The sequence below is a fragment of the Osmerus mordax genome, chromosome 16 (genome assembly GCF_038355195.1).
Source record: "Osmerus mordax isolate fOsmMor3 chromosome 16, fOsmMor3.pri, whole genome shotgun sequence".
Lineage (NCBI taxonomy): Eukaryota > Metazoa > Chordata > Actinopteri > Osmeriformes > Osmeridae > Osmerus > Osmerus mordax.
In genome coordinates this window covers 10,091,930-10,111,942 of record NC_090065.1, presented here as the reverse complement: position 1 = coordinate 10,111,942, position 20,013 = coordinate 10,091,930, and the positions used below count along the sequence as shown (strand labels likewise).

Below are 20,013 nucleotides of genomic sequence, written 5' to 3'. Positions count from 1 at the left end.
CACACACACACACACCCCAACCCACATATCATATCTCAAACACCTTCCCCTGCTACCCCCCTCAGCCCTTCTGTACACACACACACATACACTCACCCAGCACGGTGACGGTGGCGCGGGCGGTGCGTACGGGCATGGTGAAGATGGAGCAGGTGTACTCCCCCTCGTCAGACAGCTGCACCTCGCCGATGGTGATGGACAGCAGAGTGCTGGTGGACCTGTGCAGCTGGATGCGGTTATCTCTCAGAGCTGGGGCCGGAAGGGTGGGGAGGTATGGGGTAGGAGGTAGGGAGAGGAGTGGGGGGGGGGGGGGGGGTGTAATGCAGAGGGTGGGAGGGGTGAGGGTAATGCAGGGGTGCATGTGCGTGCCCACGAGCGCGAGGGGGGGGATTGAGGGAGAGAGAGAGAGAGAGAGAGAGAGAGAGAGAGGAGAGAGAGAGAGAGAGAGAGGGAGATAGAGAGAGAGAGAGAGAGAGAGAGAGAGAGAGAGAGAGAGAGAGAGAGAGAGAGAGAGAGAGAGAGAGAGAGAGAGAGAGAGAGAGAGAGAGAGAAATACGGGGGTGAAGAAAAGAATGTGACACGGTGGCAACGGGAGAGGAGAAGGAAACGAGAGCAAATTATAGAGGGAGAACAAGTGAAAGGAAGAAGCGGTTGGCAGATTGACAGAGGAGGGAAAAGGAAAGGAGGGAGGGGGGATGGGGGGGGAAGAAAACAAGATGGGGGGGATAGAGAGAAAAGCAACATTAAAGTGTTGGCATCACAGAGGCAAACAGCTGAGGGAGTGAGCTGTAAGAGTTTACCAGAAGATGATGAAACATCTAGAAATGACTTCAAGTCTCATCTGCATGATATCTTTGACCTCTACGGGTAGTCTGATATATGCCTGTCTGTTTGTCTGTTAGTGAGCGATGGGGATTTTTTGGTCTGTCTAGACATATGCATCAGGTTCAGTGAGTGAGTGTGTGTGTGTGTCTCTGTGTGTGTTTGTGTTCAGGATGTGTGTGTGTGTGTGTATTATAGCTCCAACCCTAGTGCTTTGTCTGCCAGGTTTATCAGTAACTGAGGTCCATTTGTCTAGCAGAGCTCCCCTGCCTGCTATGTCCAGCCCCTGGAGCCTCCCCAAAACTATCTGTCTGCCTCATTCTTTTTTTCCACACTTCTCTTTTTCTCTATCTACCCCTTCATCTCACTCCCTTCAATCTTCCCTTCTCTCTCATCCTCTCTCTCCGCCTTCATCTCCCTTGCTTCCATCTTTACTTCGCTCTATCTCTCTTTCTGTATGTCTTCTCTCTCGACCCCTTCTTCCTCCTCTCTCTATCTCTCTCTCTCTTGCGTAGTAGTGGTAGTTTCCATGGAGTCCTTGAGATAATCCTTCACATTTTCTGACCATACTAGTAAAGGAGGAAGGAGTCCCACCAAGATGTCTAGTCTTCAGTGTTTGTTTTGCTAAAGTGGCGAAATACATATAGAGAAATATTTTGAGGGGTATTTTTATATTTAAGAAGGAATTACAAGTCATTCTCTCTCTCTTCCTCCCTCCTGACATTCTTTTTATTGTGATAAATATTGTTTATGAGGGGAACCTTATTGTATTTCAGAAATCATGTGATTTTACTTATGATGTGGTATTGATCTGAACCTGAAAATGTAATATGCCATTCCCTGTCTCAGCACCAATAAAATCACTATGTACAGGTAGGTCAATACAAATCATTTGGATGGACCATGTGTGCGTGTGTGTGTTTGTATGGGAACACTTTTGTATGTGAGTGTGTAGGGTGTGTGTATTAGTGTGTACAACCATAGCTTGCATGTGGTGTCCCTGTGTGTACAGCAGTGTGTGAGGGTATGCATAATCAGTGTGTTTGCCTGTGTGTGTTGGTGTGTGTGTGTGACTGGGTCAGTATTGGTCTCTTCTCTGCAGACATTGTTGTGATCTGATATCCTCTGAGGGTATAGCTACTGTAGCAGAGGCCAGCCTAGTTATTTTGGTCCCTCTCGCCTCCCTCCCTCCATCTCTCTCTTTCTTTCTCTCTGCCTCCTCACCCTGTCTTTTCTTGGTATCCTCTCCATCCCACTTTCTTCCTCTCTATTTCTACTGCTCTCTCACACAAGCACAACCTTTCTCTGTCCTCTCCTATCACTCTCTTCTCTCACCGTCTCACAAACACATTTACCTGACTCCTCTTATCTAGCTCTCCCTGCCCTCCACCCCCCCTCCATCTCTCTCTCTCTTTCCGTCATCCCTCCTTCCTGTCATCCTCCCTCCCTCTCCTGTCAATCGTCTCTGCTTCCCCTCCTCCATTTATCTATGACTCACCCCCGGTAAGTCTACCTCCTCCCTCCCTCCCTCCCTGCCTCACCTCTCTTCTCTCCAAAGTACAGGGTCTGCTGGGCGGTGTTGGACCACTGGAGGGAGGAGTTGTCGCTCTCCTGCACCTGGCAGGTCAGCGTCACGGTCCCGCCCACTGCCACGGTCTGGTCCGAGGTCATCGGCTGGTAGGGGTCATCGTCTAGGCACAAAGAAGACAAAAGAAAACAAGAAAGCACAGTCAGTTCAGGTTTCATTGTCACCGGCACGTTTCGACAGGAATAGAGAGAGAAAAGAGCTGGAGGGCAATGGGGGGGGGGGGGGGGTTGCGTGTGTGTGTGCTTGTGTGGGTGTTGTTGTTGTGCTTGTGTGTGTGTGTTTGTGTGGGTGTTGTTGTTGTGTTTGTGTGGGTGTTGTTGCGTGCTTCTGTGATAAATTGCTCGGGCGCCCTGGGTCTCACGGTGTGTGTGTGACTGATGAGCCTATCCCAGCCCCACTACCCTGGGAGGTTACAGTCGCTAAGGGAATGGAGTGATGAGTAAAGAGGAGGAGAAGGAATCCCTATGGGGACTCGGAACAGAAAAGCGACGGGTCGGTGGGGGGATGAGCAGCATTTCACACACTAAATGGCGTTAAGTGACCTCACAGTGTCGACAGCAGTGTCATTCTGTAGGACATGCATATGGATTTCCGGAATGGAACATGGACCAATGAGATAGAGATTATGGTAACGAGGGTCAGAAAGGGAGAACACTTGTGACCTGGGATAATTAAACGGAGTCCTAGACTGGATGTTGAATTTGAATAGAGCAACATCCACAGGGCACGGGTTCAGTTCCGAGAGGACGGGAGCACGTGACTGTCGGATGCAATGTTTGCATCACTCTGCGTAAGAATCTCTCTTTGTAGAACTCTCTTTTTTCTGCATCCTTTCAAATACTTTCTGCACATTTCCATTGCAATTTCAGGCAATTTGGTCCAACACTGCATAAGATACCTGGTTTTCCCGGTTAATAACGGCAAATTGATTTTATACTGTATATTACAATTGCTACACGGCGAGGTGGCCTAAATCTAAAATCCCACTGGATGATAAATCATATGGTGGACATGAGCTACAGAAACTACTCGTTCCATTAACTGAGCTCGCTCTTGCATTTTGATACGTCGATAGGACTGAAAAACCTAAATGCATTTCAACCAACGACAGCAACACTGACTTTTTAACGTTGAAACGCCTCAAAGGCATGTCCTCACCTCTGTAAACATGGCATGTATAAATAGTTTAATTGGAACTAAATTGTCAGCGGGGTAGACAGGTACAGATTCAGACTGCAGAATTATCACATCCTTGCACCGGGTGGTTCTATCGATTTTTTTCTCTCCTTCTCTCCGAGAACGTCTGCTTATAAAGTGAGCAGTGAACTCCAGTTGGTACATAAAAGAGGCAAAGCAGGAAGACAGGAGGAACTCGGACACTCACACTAAATGGGAAAATCTTACGGGTACATGCAGTACTAGGTGGTAGTACAAAATAGTCAAAGTCCCGACATTTCTAAGCAGCGTTGTAGTGTAAGTTTAGAGTTTACAGTGAAAACCCTTCACGAGGCCTACACGTGACTATGTTTAGCTGGCAGAGACGTCAACCTAAACCGCAACCTAAATGGCATCCGAACCCTTAAGGCACTCAAAGTAACTGGAAATCGTTTGGAACTCAAATCCAAAAAAGATTACAGTTAGGTGGTCATACCAACCAAACAGCCAGATTGACTAAGACGTCAACAGAACATTAAGAGCTATTAAGAGCTATTTCAGGCCATGGCCTTTTGCCACAGTGAGTACGACTCCATTTGCTCATCCCTCCATTGTGGCCAGCCTCACAAGCTCTAGCGGGCTGGGTTGAATTAGTGGTCAAATGGAGACGAGATTAGTGTCTCCTCCAATGGCATCTTGAGCTCATTCTTGTGGCCGTAATAGATCTTCCAAGTCGGCATAGGCTACACACTTTGGCACACTGGCTGCCCTGACGCATCAAACATCAGGCGGTCGACCGCGACAGACTTTCAGACACGAGTCGCTACATCTGTAGCAGCGTAGCCTATAGGATTTGAGTCGAGAAGGCAGGTGATGCTGTGTCACAATGCCGTCTATGGGAAGCTTCTCTTGAATGCTGTCTAGACAATATAGGAGCGTTTGTGTCGAGGTTTCTGGAACGGGATTATTTTGGGGGAGCATGAGCTGAAGACTGAGATCATATGAATGAATCTGTTGCTTCTCTCTCCTCTCTTCTCCTCTCCCCGCACATACACACACACTCACCCACACGGCTGTGAGTTTGAGGAAGCCACGGTATTTAAAGAAACACAATTTACACTCTTTCAACGCAGCATGAGGTGAGAACCTAGAGGTACAGACCGAGTCAGAAAAATGGGGAGAGAACGTGAAAGAGAGCGAGATAGAGCTGGAGGGGGATGGTGAGAAAATGAGGAGGTGGCAAGAGAGAGAGAAAGGAGCAAGCTATAACTAGAGAGAACTAAATGGTGAAGGTGTGAGATAAAGGGGGTGATGATAAATGTCTAAGAAATAGGCATCTGAGAGAGAGACAGAGAGAGAGAGAGAGAGAGAGAGAGAGAGAGAGAGAGAGAGAGATGGAGGTGAAAGGGCGACGGGCAAAAGACCTAAAAGAGTGAAAACTTAATAAACAGTGTCCCGACGAACAGACAGTGAAAAATACCCCTTTCATTTCTTCATTTTCATCTTCACCCCTTTCCTCTCCCTCCATCTGTCTCCTTCCATCTTTTTTTTTCCCCCCACCTTCCTCCATCTGTCTTCCTCCCTTCCTATTTTCTTCTTGTCCTCTTTCACCTCTCCACCCTTCTGTCAACCTTTCCTCCCCACTCATCTCCTCAATCCCACTCCTCCAGTTGACTGCTCTCCTTCTCTTTCTTTGTCCCTCTTTCTCTTTATCTCTGTCTCCCTCGGGCTCTCTTGCTCTCTCCCTCTCTCTCTCTCTCTCTCTCTCTCTCTCTCTCTCTCTCTCTCTCTCCATCTTCTTGGCCAGACCTTCATTCACTCCCCTCGCTCTCTCTCTCTCCCTCCTTCCCTGCCTCTAGGAATATCCACCCACAGGCAGACATCAGTGAGATCATGCCAGTGCGTGATTACCAATTATTACAGCATAATGAAACCAGAAAAGCAAGGAACGCCAAACAGCAGAGATAACCCAGCGCACTGAGGCTACGGCGGAGATGATATGATCCATGACAATGTCATCTGTCATGCTAGCACTGATGGGGCTTAGATTTCGAGGGGGAAACACCGCAGTCTGTGCAGCTGGAGCCAGATCGGGTGTGTGTTTGATGGGACGTCGTGTAGCACACACACACAGACACGCTCCGAGACACGCACACCCACATTCAAAGGCGACGACTCCGCACAAACATATGCACGCGCACGTTAGCGACACTCGCGGGCAGACATACGTACACGCGCGCGCACGTGAGCGCACCCTGCTAGACGTCCATGTGCACACGAGGCCCACCCAGACACCACCCCCCCTCTCTGTGCCCAGCTGTCCACCCCACCCCCACCCCACCCCCCGCGGCCGCCCCTTCCCAATCCCCCTGGGTGTGCGTGTGCCCTTCTGTCCACCTCTACCCTTTACATCTCTCTATCCAGCCCCCACCCTCCTCCCCTCAACACATTTCCTCATTTCCGACCTCCCCTCCTTCTCGTTTCAGCTCCAACCAAACATTTGAGAAGAGGCCCAATTAATATGTTGTCCATCTGCACTGCAAAACAGGCTCCATTCATCTGGTGGAATAGCGGCAGGAAAGGCATATCATTCGTTCTAAAACGACATCCAATGTTCCTCCGAAAAGGCGATGCCCACTCTGTTTTGCTCCTTCCCAAAAGGTAGTATGTACCCTCGTGTGTGATCGACCTCGCTGGCAGAGAGATCGATCACACCCTTTTTTGGGGGGAGGGGTGATTTGTGTCATTTGTTTGATTGTCTTCGAGTGTTTTGGGGAGTGCACAAGCCCTCCCAGATACCAGTTGAGAGAGCCCCTGCCATCCTCTCCCCGTCACAAACAAACTCCCCTCAGTCGGCCTGGTTTCCCCTGTCCGCCTCCTGGAGTTGGTGGTTTGCGCCTGCCCACCTCCCGCCCTCACCCTCCCTCCCTGCCTGTCAAACTTGGTTAGCTCGCAGTGACGCCCCCCCACCCTCCCCCCCCGCCCCACCGGCCCCCCTCTTATCCCTGTCTACAGCAGCATGGCGCCAAAAACACCCCACCCTGCTCAAAAAAGGACCACTGTGAGAAAGGCGGCAAAGAGGAGGAGAAAGAGAGAGAGAAGGGAGGACAAAGGGACAGAACGCTGACGGAAGAGAGAGAGAGAGAGAGATAGGGGAGCGACTGAGAGAAGAGAATGGAAATGGGCGGAGAAGGAGAAAGAAAGATATATAGAGGGTATGAGGCCAGGAGAGAAGGGCAGAGAGGGAAGGCACAGCAGAGTGACGGAGAGAGGGAGGAAAGGAGGGAGGGGAGAGACTGCAGAAGAAAGAAAAAGAAAGAGCAAGATCTTAATGCCTTGGCAAATGTACTGACTGTTCCTGCCAATAAACCACTTAAAGAAATAAGAAGTCTATTACTAGGGGGCAGGAGTTATGAAAGCAGTATATCAGTCAAGGAGTAGACAGAAAGAGAGAGAATACGAGACAGAGAAAGAGAGAGAGAGATACCGTGACAGTTATAGGCAGTATAAATATATACCACAGCATATGCAGAGGGATAGAGAGATACAGATTCAAACAAACAAACCAACAAGGGCACGCTCCCTCCCTGCCCGAACGCAGAGCCAGGAGGACACACACCTGTACACACACACACCTGTACACACACACACCGTTCTCACAATGCCGGGGGCACACCTAGCGAAGCAAAGATGGCCCAACAGGCCTCTGCATTGGGAAGGGTTGGAGGACATGGAATAGTGAAGGAGTGAAGAAGGGAGACAGATCATCTGATGGAGGATGAGGGGAGAGAGAGCGACGTGGCGGGGATGGAAAGGTGAGGCAGGCAGATGAGACACGGGTTAAGGGAGAAGATATGCTTCAAATTAAATCATTTGGAACAAAGAAGGTTTGTTGCCAGGCAACCGATCGGTACAGGGTTACCAGGGCAACCAGGGTGACCTGAAGCTTGACCTTTGTAAGAGTCTCGGCCCTTGTGGTCGCTCTGTTCCTTTAACACACACACACACACACTCACAGCAAATGAGCTACATGACAACGTGTTCGGTGTTTGGAAGAAAGAATGTCTGGTGGATGGCACAAAAAGTTTAAATGAAGCTAGTTTAAAAATGGTCTGTTCCCTTTCACATTTCTAAACATCTCCACTTCTAAAGGGATGATCTTAACAGACCCACATGCAAAATCCAAGACATTTGAATGAAAAACAGCACAATTCAAACTGAAATTAATAGTGACGTCCCGATGACGCGAATGCTTCCTGTTTCAGGTTTCTAGAATGAATATATGTTTTATAAATATGTTTTGGAGCATTTGTGAGCATTCAGGATTCAGCTTTTGGACCAAACTGCCTCCGTCTCTTTTTAGTGCAGGCCAGGAGGCTCTGACTACTCAACAGTGACAGATGAAAGGACCAGGGTGGCTTTGAATACGTGTATTGAAATGTGTGTACGAGTGTGAGGTGTGTGTGAGAGATGTGTGTGAGTGTTTTTTTGTGACTCGTGTATACCTGTATGTGTGAAGGCAGAGGTCATTATAATGTGGTAAATGTGTGTGTATGTGTCTGTGTTTGTATGTGTATTTTCCTGTACTCTATAATGTTAGTGTGCGTGTTTACCGTATTGTTCAGCGTGTACGTGTCCATGTCTTCTCCTGCATGTTTCAATGTCGAGTTGTGTGTGTTCGTGTGCCTGTGTGAATGGCGGCATGTATGTGTGCCTCCGTGTCAATGTGTGGTCCCTCTATGTGACTGTCAGTGTGTGTGTGTCCCTCTATGTGACTGTCTGTCTATCTGTGTGTGTGTGTGTGTGTGTGTCTGTGTGTGTGTGTGTGTGTGTGTGTGTGTGTGTGTGTGCGCTCCACGCCATGACCCCGGAGCACCGCCAAGATGTAACTCTAACGAACGCGACCTTTTCTGTTCCCCGCACAGTCCGTCAGGCCCAATCAGCCCAATGAAGATCAATTGGAGGACCATGAGAGGGGCGCCCCACCCTAACAATGGCACCAGACCGGCCCAGGGGAACAATAGCAGACGGGCACTGTCTTTATTCCGTACACACTCAAGCAAAAAGAGACAAGCACCCCTGGTCTCTGCGTGAGGTGAAGCGGTTTTGTGGGGGTTTCGGGTCGGGGGTTGGCTGGCTGGCTGGCCAGGTTGGGGGGGGGGGGGGGGGGGGGCATTGCTAACTATCTGTCTTCACGTCTAATTGAGTAATTAGGGTCAGTCCACATGTTCTTAACTGACATGCCGGTCTGAGTAGGGTAAGCGCTGGCCATGCCATCTGGTGACCCACTTGAGATGGAAAACACACACTCGTACAAGTGCATGCGTTCTGCTCATACAAGTCCCTGGGAGAAGGCATGTGTGTTTTCCAAACATCACCCAGGCATTCACGTGTCGCACTAACGCCTGTTGATACGCAACACTGCTCAGATACTTGATGTTCACACACACACAATACAATAAAAAGGCAGGCAGAGGGCTACACACCACACACGGAGCCATTCACACACTGAGCTAAGCTGCTGTAATTCAGTGTCAGGGACGACATTTGCTTAGAGAAGTGGGGTGGTGGAGGTAAAGGCTGGCTGGGAAAAGGCTGAAGTCGCTTTCTCTCTCTTTCACTCTCCTGCATGTGTTCTCTCTCTCTCTCTCTCCCATTTTCTTTTCTTTCTCTCTCTCTCTCTCTCTCTCTCTCTCTCTCTCTCTCTCTCTCTCTCTCTCTCTCTCTCTCTCTCTCTCTCTCTCCTCTCTCGACTGCCTCTTTGCCATCCTCTATCTTTCTCGGCTGCATCTGTGTCTTTGCTCTCTCCCGCTCGGTCTCTCTCTTTCTCTCTCTCTCACACATGCACATACGCGCCCTCGTCTCTCCCCTTTATCCCCATCTCCCCGTTCTCTGCCACATGCCCGCCCCCTCTCTACCCTGGTTTCCTCTCTCTCTTATCCTTTTCTTGTCTCTCTCTCTCTCCCTGCCTCTCCTGTCTTACTTCCTCCTCTCTCTCACCTCTCGGTCTTGCCCCCCCCCTCTCTCCCCCTCCGTCTCATTCCTCCTCTCTCCTCCGTCTCATTCCTCCTCTCCTCTATGCAGTGAGTGTATTCCCCTGAGTCTGACAGCAGGAAACTATTACACTCACAGACGGAATCTCTCTCTCCAATTTCTCTCCGTCTCTCCCTCCTCTCCTTCCTGGTCCTCCCTTTCATCCGCTAACCCTCGACATCCTCCCTCCCTCCATCTCTTCTCGGCCCTCTCCCTCGTTCTCTCTTGTTGCACTCCTCCTGTTCACCCCCCTCCCTACTCTCCATCTCTCCTTTCGTCGCCTTCTTCCTCTCAGCGTCTCTCCTGAGCCCCCTCCCCTTCCCTCTTCTTCTCCTGTCTACCCCTCCTCCCTCCCCCTTTCTTCAGTCAATATAATTGGCATCGCAGGAGAACTCCCTGCAGAGTATGCTAAAACATCAGTACAAAACAGAAGGGAGGGAGAGGGGAGGGGAGGGAGGGAGGGGAGGCAGGGAGGCAGGGAGAGCCCTGACCACAGCAATCAGCAAACCGTAACCAGAACAACCAGTCTAGCTTTGCCACAGAACACACACATCAGTCACACTGGTCTAATCACAGAATCCTCTCGATACACACACACAGCAGGAGAGATCTGCAGCTCCAGGCCATCCTGTCATAAAAACCTCTGAGCAACCATTGAGTATACAAGATAAGCATGATTCCATGACTTCTGTATTCCATAAAAACTGTAAAAATGTACCACACAAACTGTAAATGACCCCCCTCCCCCAAAAATGATAAAGTTCATCACAGAATGAATCCTAAAATACACAGAGAAGAATGTCACAAAGCATCATTTAAAAATCGGATGTTACTGTTGGATCTGGATGTCTTGTGCAGAAATACATCTGGCTGGGGAAGGTATAGAACATTTTCAAATAACTACATTATAAAGATCTTTCTGCATTGTGTGTGCTGTTTTGAAGGCATCACTGTAATCTACTGGCACATATTGTAGGCTGCATAATTTTTCAACAATGTTCATTTTTCAACTCAACAAGCGTGAATGGGGTGAAGATTTGACTGGCCAACCCACTGGCTCTGCTCTGTGACTTACAGAAGTTGAAGAGAAAAAATATGAAAATAACCAAATCATTTATGAAAATAAAAGCTTTTTTCTGAGACTAGTCCCTAAGGCCAACTACCGTCAGCCTCAAACACCACCCTGGAAATAGCATGAGGGACTGAAACAAAGCAACACAATGAATAAGTCAGAATATATTCTTTTTTTGTTTACAATTAATATTATTCAATATTCATAGAAGTTGAAAAAGAAAGGAGGCACAGTGTATAAATTATCTTTTCTGATTTACATCAAACACATTTGTCTGAAGGAAATATGGTTCAGTCATGTGCTGGAAGTAACTGATCAAATTTACAGTTTATGGAGTCTCCATAGTGCCTGGGGCTTCTACACTAGTGCTAACTCAGGGCATGTCTTTCATTAACTCAATTAAATCAATTGTAAATACTGCTAATGTAGGTGTATTATGCTAACGGTTTTGACTTCGAGAACGGTAATGGAATGCCGAAGCACAATAGACGCACAGGTGAGGGGTATATTGAGCGAGGGAGGAAGAGAGAAAGAGTGTGTGCGAGAGAGACAAAGAGAGGTGAATGAGAGCCAGAAGCACATGAATGTGTCAGATGAAATGAAATACCCACTACACACAAACTCGTTGAGCTTAACCGACAGGGTTTGACTTCTGCGCTATTTGAAACCCCTCTATTATTAAAAAAGAACAATCAAATCACACTTGAAGCGCTCACACGCTCCTCTTCGAAAACGGTGGCACCACCTCATCTCGCGGCAGTCAACCTACCCCGTTTTTGCCTCGTTGAAAGCAAATGTCATATGACTCTTTCATTCAAGCCCCGGAACACCGCTGTTCAAATCGGAAATTGAAAAAATATATAGGATGAGCTCTTCTTTCCAAGCGAGAGCTAGGTCCTTGCCGCGCTAATGCATGTCCGCTAATAAAGTGTTTGATTAATTCTCACTGTGTCATTTTTTCTTCTTCTGCGGGTTTCCCTTTTGACAGCCTGAAGAGCGTTTAATTACTATGCACTTCACTCCGTTAGGAAATGGAGCGTTCCAGAAGAACACCACTTGGACATCTTTTACCTCGAAAGAAAATGGCCAGTAAGCACTTTGTAAAATGTATCAAGTGTGAAGCGAACGCAAGACTGAGTGAATGAACTCCTTCCAGTAAACTGCCGCCAGTCTCACTGGGGGATTGTTTGAACAAAAACGAGAGGGCTTGTCTGGGATGTGGATGTGTGTGTTTACAGTAAGAGAGTGAAAGGTAGTTTGTGTTTGTGTGTCTGGGGAGAGGGGGGCCTTGCTCATACGTTTATGAAATAATGAGCAAGTTTAAAGTCAGACCTCAAGTACCCAGAGAGACAGACTGGAGCTGGAGAGAGGGAAGAGAGACACAGAGACACAGAGAAAAATTTCTGTCTTTGTGTGTTCAAGCTAACAGAAGATCTTCCAATTGTGTGCCGCAAACATGTGAGAGAGTGAATCGAAGAAAGGTGTGTGTGTGTGTTCGCAGGGATGTGATGCTCATGCAGATAAGAGGCTTACAGAGGGAGCATATTCTTTTCTAAGTAAATTCTCATTAATTTTAATTAGCTGTATATTTAGCACGTACACCTGGAATGCATGTGATTCCTTCCATGCATAGTGACAACAAGCCACTAGAGCAGGGGAAATGACTGAATGGGATTGACATTAGCACATCATATTGACAGAATGGTCTGTTGCTGTATTTGTGTCATATTCTGAAAACCTTACATGCTCCTGTCATCCTTTCTCACTGTGACTCTCTCTCCCTTCTTGTTTCACCTGACACACCTTGCTCTATCGCCTTCTGTCTCCATATCTTGCTTTAAGTACACCCCTCGTGTATCCTTCGCTCCCTTTCTTTCAACACCCTTGCCTCTCTTTGCGCCTCTCCCTTCCACATATTCCATCTCCTTCCTCGTTCTCCCGCCCCCACCCCCCCCACCACCACCCCCATCCTTTTCTCAGTCTGCCTTCCTTCTCCTTTTCTCCCCACCCCCCTTCCTCCCCTCTTCTGCTGCCTCTTCATCTCTCATTCTCTCCCTCTTCTTTCCCTCCTTCTCTCCCTACCTCTCTCCCTCCTCCTCCCTCCCTCCCTCTCTCTCTCCTGGGGTAATCAGCTTATCCTCGATGTGTCCAGGCTCCTCTCCACGTCTCCTCTGCTTTGTTTCCAATTCATTCAGCAACGGAGATTAGAAACGCCTATTTGGCTCTTTTGTCTTTCACCAGCCGACGCACCCGCTGAGTTTCACCGCACAGCGATGTCCTCATCGCCGGCGCGCATTAGCGCCACTCGCCCAGTGAGACGGCCCGCTCGCATCATCAGGAAACCACTTAGCCGAGGCTAAAGCTAAAGACAGCGTGGTTCGTGATGCCTAAGTATATAGCATTACAGCGCCATAGCATGCTCTATGATGTTGCACGAGGTCTTAGGGTTATTACAGCTCCCAATGCTCTTACGTGGCCGAGCACGTGACTTAGTGTCGGATGGCTTCATCATAAAGCCTGCCACTTTGATGGAGACATCACTGAGTCAACCAATGATGTCTCAATCCGAAAAAACTAACGTCTGTGATTCAAACCACAAGACTGCGAGTCCTACTGGAGAAGCACATTGACGCCCTCATCAAAAATGAGACACAGCTTGTAAACAACACGAACATCTGAACTTCCATTGGCCGAGCCCACTCCTGGGAAATCCTCTGCTCAACACAGCAAAGGCAGCAATCAATACAGTGAGTGTATGTGTGCCGCTTTTCACTGTAGGGTCTTGCTAGCACCTAGAGGAGCGCTCATCACCGGGGTTTGATGTGCATGCACACACACACACACTGACGGAGAGAATACCATTTTTTTCCTGAAAGGCTTCAGTGATCACCCATTGCGTTCATGACAGGACACATTGCTGATTCTGGCCCTCTAGCAATCAATTAAAAGCCCCATAGGAGAATTCCGACACTGCGAAAGGTGCAATCAAAGGAAAAATCACATGTGGTATGAGGCTGACCATAATGATGTTTGTCCCTAATATACAGTATATTTATATAAAAGAGTCATTTTTCTCAGCCCCAGTGTTTTGTTTTTGTCAAAACGGCTTTCTAAACTGCAGCGTTCACTCTAGACAGGTTTGCGAACACAGCTCAATTTCCTCGGGATGGACATGGGCCTAACACCGATGGAAAAAAGGCCAGAACGCTGCGTTCACAATCTCCCAAGAGTGTTGGGCGGCTCAGTTGTGATGCTTAGAGTGAGGATTGATTTGTTCGGATTTAATCTGGCATTGGAGAGGGTATGGATGGATGAGATCTGTCTCAGATTGATGAGGTCTGATTGGGTCTTGTTTAGAACTCGGGTGTGTGACATGTCAGTTAGGTGTATCGCCACTGTGTTTTAATTTGGGTTATTTTCTGCAGCTATTACTTATTACATCTCTGTGGAAATGGCTGGTTTGATTTGCTCGCTTATGAATGTGTGAGCATGAGATGTAAGTGTGAGGATGACACTGCATACATCTTTACATTACCAATCTTCTTCTTATGGTTGCTTTTAAAGGAGCAGTACATGCTTGTTTACTGACATCATTGGTTGCTAGGGGGTGAAAATTGCAATCCAATTCATAGTTGGAGCTATGAATGCTGGGAGTAAGAGTCTATATTTGCATGAAACATGTTTTGAGGCATGTTTGTTTACAAATACTCAAGGGACAACAAAAAGGAAAACAAAGATTTAGTATGATGTCAGACTGGGTTACACTGCTAGACTCATAACACATTTATGAGTTACTTTCTTAAACAATCAATATGTCACCCACAAATCCAAATAGACATTGAACAGCTGGAAAAACCATGGAATGGGTCTTTAATTCGCTATCCTTCAAGTTAATGAATCAGCATAATCAACAGAAGAAACAATGGTCTCTTCCAGATGTTTTCTTGTTACAAAAAAAAACTATATGAGCCAATCACAGTCTCATTGCACTGGACCGTGAATGTTCCAGTAACTATACTATAACAATCTGGCCAATTACCCGTTAAAGGAAACAAACGGAAATCCAGAAGAGCAAGTACCTTCTCCTGGGCCAGGTAATATGCCATGAGGGGAAAAACAAAGTCTTGGTCTAGTATAACCAGTAGTGTTTAATGGAATAAAAGCTCACACTTCTTATTAATGTCCCAGTCTGTACCAGTAATTCCCCCCCGGCTGCCTGGTACGTCAGCTTGTTAATGAGTCGCCGCTTATCAGGTGGCATTAACAGGCAAGAGCCTCCCCCTGCAGACGCCCACCGCTGTATTACCGAAATGCTCTCCGGTCTTGGCAAACAGGAAGTCAACAATAAACAATGACAACAACAACACAAAGGAGGCCAGTCTCTCCCCGCCTGGGGAGAAGGTGCCAGAGTGAGCCATTTGCCTGAGCAGAGTGAGAGAGAGAGAGAGAGAGAGAGAGAGAGAGAGAGAGAGAGAGAGAGAGAGAGAGAGAGAGAGAGAGAGAGAGAGAGAGAGAGAGAGAGAGAGAGAGAGAGAGAGAGAGAGAGAGAGAGAGAGAAAGAGAGAGAGAGAGAGGGAGGGAGGGAGAGAGGAGAGGTAAAGTGAGCTGCTGGCACGGACATAGACACTGAGCTCTCCCACCTGATTGGTCTAAGCCCGTGCCCATCTATTTAATCCTTCCTCATCATTGGCCACAGCTGGATTGGCGACTCAGCTCAATGCCACAGTCAGGGGAATACGTAGAGGTAAATAAACCATCAGCCACATATCGTGACCGCACATGTTCCCCGAGGTCCGTGATTGGACGACCACAGAGACTCTGGCCTAGTAGCGGATGGGAAGCTATGGCAGTTAGGGTGGGGGGGGGGGGGGGGGGGCAGACAGGCAGACACACAGTCATGGGGTAACTAGGTTACTGATACGGGCACAAAACCAGGCCAGACGTGGCCAGCCAATCGGAGAGCCTAATCGGTATCCTTGGGAGAGGTTCTCCGTCTGAGCTGCATCGCTGAACCTCCAGCTGTGGAAATGAATATGTCAAATTGCTGGCAATTAGTGTCCTCCCAGTACGGAAGCCCTGGCAGGGACAAAACCAGTTAGTGTTGCCCTTTCCGTGACTTTGACACAGTCACGTGGGGGGGTTATGCATCAGAAGTTTAAACAAGCTTGATGTGCGCTCTGTCATGACATGAATGCATATGGTTTGTGCCTATAGTTCCCCTTCACATTGAAGAAAAGAAGATGAGGCCAAGGCTTTCAAGTGAATCTGAATATAGATTCTGAACATATCTCTGAGACATATGTTTTGAACGGCAAATCTGCTAGCAATTGATGTGTGGAGCCAATGGTCTCTCTGATACTATATCCTTGCATTATTCATGCTAAGTAGCTCCCCTCTGTTTATGAGCTTTTAGAAGGGTGCTCCTCCATTAGGAGCCATTATTTGGCTCAAGACACATGCGCGTGCACACACACACAGCCAATCCATCCATTTCCCACTGACAAGGCCACCCTGTTGGGTCACAAGAGACTGCCCATGCTCACAAGCATGCAGGAAATCACATGTTGATTCTCCCCCTCTTTCCAACCAGTTAACAGCCTCGCTGGTCTCCTGGTCTTACGCCTCAACTTGACCGAGCCCTGAAAAGGTCAAAGGACAAAGTGCCGGCTGTGACACAGTTGATGCTATGTGGTAATCCAGGAAGCAATCCCTATCTACTCTTGGTTTGCTTGCCTATTTCCCTGCGTCTAATGTACCTTTTTCTCATTTGAAACCGGCCTCAATTTTAAGACTGTGCTATGCTAAAACAATGAACAGGTTTGTCTCTGCTTTCCAGAGACGGACATTAAAAAGTATTTTGTGCTATTTGCATACATATGCGCAATTTGTATGTTGCTTCGGAAATCATTTACATTGTGAATGGCCCTTTTGGAAATTCGTTACAAATGAAGCTATAGGCTCAATTTCTGGAGTATTGTAAAAAGAAAAGATCTGATCCCCAAGATCTTCTACCCCCAACCCCCCCCCCCCCCCACCACCACCAACATGATATCTCATCAACAGTCCTAATCACAACTGTCACAATGGTTCTCAAGGCCTACATGATTTCATTAGCTATTCAACAATGACCTAATGTCGGTGCATCCCCTGTTGTTTCCCACTGTGAGCAGCATCCGACTGACCAGGGCATGCGTTGGAGCATCATCTGCCTCTCATTTCCAGAAGCACAAAAAAATACAATTATGCATAATTCAACAGGCAGTCAAAACAGCTGACGTGGTTAAAGGCAGAGCAAGTAAGTCTGTGTGCGGTGGTGTGTGTGTTTTTGTGTGTCTGTATGCATGTGTATGTGCGCTGTGTGTGTATGTGGGGGGGGGGGGAGTGCAGTGTGATTGTGGATGCCTCCAATTTTGTTGGACCGTGAGTAGGCAAACGCCGTGCAAAAGTGCTTTGGAGACGATGCGCTAATGGGTTTAGCCAACTACAACTCAAAGTAGTAGACGTGTGTTGATATGCTCCTTGCGTTGCCAGATTCTTGACTCACACTGCTGGGTAATGGGCAACAATGATCACTAGAATGTAACAAATACCAGAGGATCCCTCCCCCAAGCCATTTACAGTACATACAGTAGCTGTAGCTCCGGACAGATATTGCCTGCTGCGATTGTGTTACTGAAAGTCACTTGAGTCTTATGTAATTGGAAAAGCACATTGGAGAGTGTGTTCCCCATCCGGTAGGTGCTTAAAGCCAGGATGATATCATTACAAAGTGCTTCTCTCATCAAATCCTCTTTCAGCCTCCATCTACAACCCTGCCCAGCAGACCCAGTGCTCAGGTTCTGCCTCATCACGACTGTGAGTGCGTCTGCGCCACGAACTATTCTCATGTGAGGAGGAACTTCTGTGTGTGCGGGGATGTGTGTGCGAACGCGTGTGTGTGTGTGTGAGAGAGAGAGAGAGAGAGAGAGAGAGAGAGAGAGAGAGAGAGAGAGAGAGAGAGAGAGAGAGAGAGAGAGAGAGAGAGAGAGAGAGAGAGCATGTGTGCAAGAAAGAGCACATGTGAACAGGCATGATGTGTGTGCATGCACGCTTTTGTGCACATAGGTCACACACATTCATCAAAAACAACAGCTGAAATTCCGTTGGGGTTCAGGGGGAGGAGAAGTGCCCCATGTGCTTATTCACGGCCCTATGGTTCCCTTGTAATAACATCAGTAACAACGAAAACCCCTCACGTCAACAGATAAAGCGACAGATAGAGAGGATGTGGGGGGTCAGGGGAGGCCACTACTTACCATTGAGGAAGTTGCTCTGAACCGATGCTGAAAGTACAGTCAATAAAATGAGAGTCCGTAGTCCAGGACCTGGGAATGAAGTGAACGCCATGGTCAGACGCACAGATCCGTCTCAAAACAGAGGGCCGAGAAGCACCTTCGGGTCACCTGACAGGGAGATAAAAGAAAGAGAGCAAACATCACCTCAGGCATTCTCGATTAATTGCTTGTTTTTTGATTGGTTGGCTGGTGCTGAATAAACGTTTAGGCACGTTACTCACGCGCAGCTCCGTGGGTTTCATCGATCGGCCTGTGTCATAAAGTAGCCTACCAGGGGGGTGACGCAGTGATCGAGCCCTTATCATTGTTAAAGGAAACGGTCTAGATCACAAACGTATAATAATCAGTAGCTTGTGTATAATTACGTCAGAATTATTCGATCCGCCTCAACAACCTTTGAAAAACAATGGATGTCTTTGCTGAGCCAAAACAACTGGTATTACAAATAACGTAGGAAATTATCCATTGGCCCAGGCATAGCAGCGAAACACAGCAGCGAGATGCACCTGTCGCCCGCTGAGAATTCACCGTGCGCCTTCACATACAGTCACAAATGGACGCGCGCACTTTGTCATTATAATACCCTCCATCCTGTCACACGTACACTCTAAAATAGCCCTACGCCGAGGCAAGCCTAGATTCATCCTCGAACTGCTCATTCATTGTCGCCGTTCAGAGCAAACCATAACGAGAGGTTGCCTGCGGGACGGGCGGGCGAATAGGGCGGGGAAGGATGGGGGGACGGGAGTATTTATTGTTGTTGCAGCCATTCGAATCGAGCGTGCAGGCATAGGAAACGAAACTAGTTTCAATATCGTTAGTAGTAATACGGACATTTTGCAGTCAATATTAGACTGAATAAAACTTATAGAACGTATAGCCTATAGTCTAGGTCGCTACCTGCAATGCTGCTGGATGCGTGTAGAAACGACCGGTACGGTTTCTCGCAACGCCTCTTTCCCTACACCTTTCCTCGATCCAGACATATAGCGGAGTATGTTGAGATAACCTAGCGTGTTTGAACGTAGCATAGTCAATGAGAACACCTTGCGCGTAATCACACGGTCAGTTCTGGAAGCGGGAAAGGGAGGGGAGAGGGGGCATAATGTAGGCTTCAATCCAATTACAGAAAACATAGACATTCGCTCTAAATAATACATGAAAATCCGTTGTTGTTCCCGGGTCAAACCCAACGGTTTACCATTTCTTTCTGCCAGTGAGTGTGCGCAGAAAACAGAAACATTCCAGGACACGAACGCACCAAATAGTGACTAGAGTGTCGTCCACCGTTAGCCAGGACACCAACAACAATAACACGTATTGCCTATTGCACGGACATTGGCATTGTCTACACACCGATATTCTGCCTGAAAGTCCTTTCTCCTGCGGGAAAACCACTCAGCGTGTTGGTTCGGAATCCGGACTCCTTGGAGCTGGTTCACTGCTGCTTGGTCCGATCGAGCTCTCACTGGATCTGTCTCTATGACTTTTTTCCCTCCTTCCCTTGCTTCTTGTTTTTCTTGCTTATTCCCTCTCTCCACCGTCTACCGTTCACTGCAGCAAAAACAGTCTGGCTGAAAGACGGTGGGAGGGAGGAAGGCAGAGAGGGAGGGGGTAGTGTGAGGGGCAGAGAGGGTAGGGGAGGGGATTTTAATACGATTTGGCCCATACCATTCGGATAACAGAGCCAGAGCATACTGAGTCAAACACGAGGGAGATATAAAGATAGCAGCAGATCGCTGTGATTTCAGCTTGTTATTGTCAAGTAATCATCATGTATTATCACTGGCATTATCTATATAATTTAGCCTACATTTACAAAACGTTATTCATTGGTAACAGTTGCATATAAAAACCTATACATGTCTTGGCCTACAATGTGCGGTGTGTGTTTGTATTATCTGTTTTCTTTTATGATGTGTTTGGGACACGAAGCGTAGTCTGCTTTTAGTGTTGAATTTACCACGCGCCAGGGCCGGCAAACTAGTGGGTGTTCGCAAACCGAATCG

The 20,013-nt window shown here is 47.8% G+C and overlaps 1 protein-coding gene across 2 annotated transcripts in view; it reads right to left on the bottom strand.

Moving 5' to 3' along the window:
* The window catches only part of cadm3 (cell adhesion molecule 3), a 28,953-nt gene extending 9,424 nt beyond the window's left edge, over nt 1–19,529 (bottom strand). For both annotated transcript variants that reach the window (XM_067253387.1, XM_067253388.1), the window contains exons 1-4: nt 19,361–19,529; nt 17,966–18,112; nt 2,364–2,513; nt 97–249 (exon numbers count right to left, since the gene is read on the bottom strand). In XM_067253387.1, coding sequence (XP_067109488.1) covers nt 97–249; nt 2,364–2,513; nt 17,966–18,056 — 394 coding nt within the window. In that variant the 5' untranslated portion in view covers nt 18,057–18,112; nt 19,361–19,529. The remainder of the gene's footprint in view (nt 1–96; nt 250–2,363; nt 2,514–17,965; nt 18,113–19,360) is intronic.
* Between the last annotated feature and the right edge of the window lie 484 nt (nt 19,530–20,013).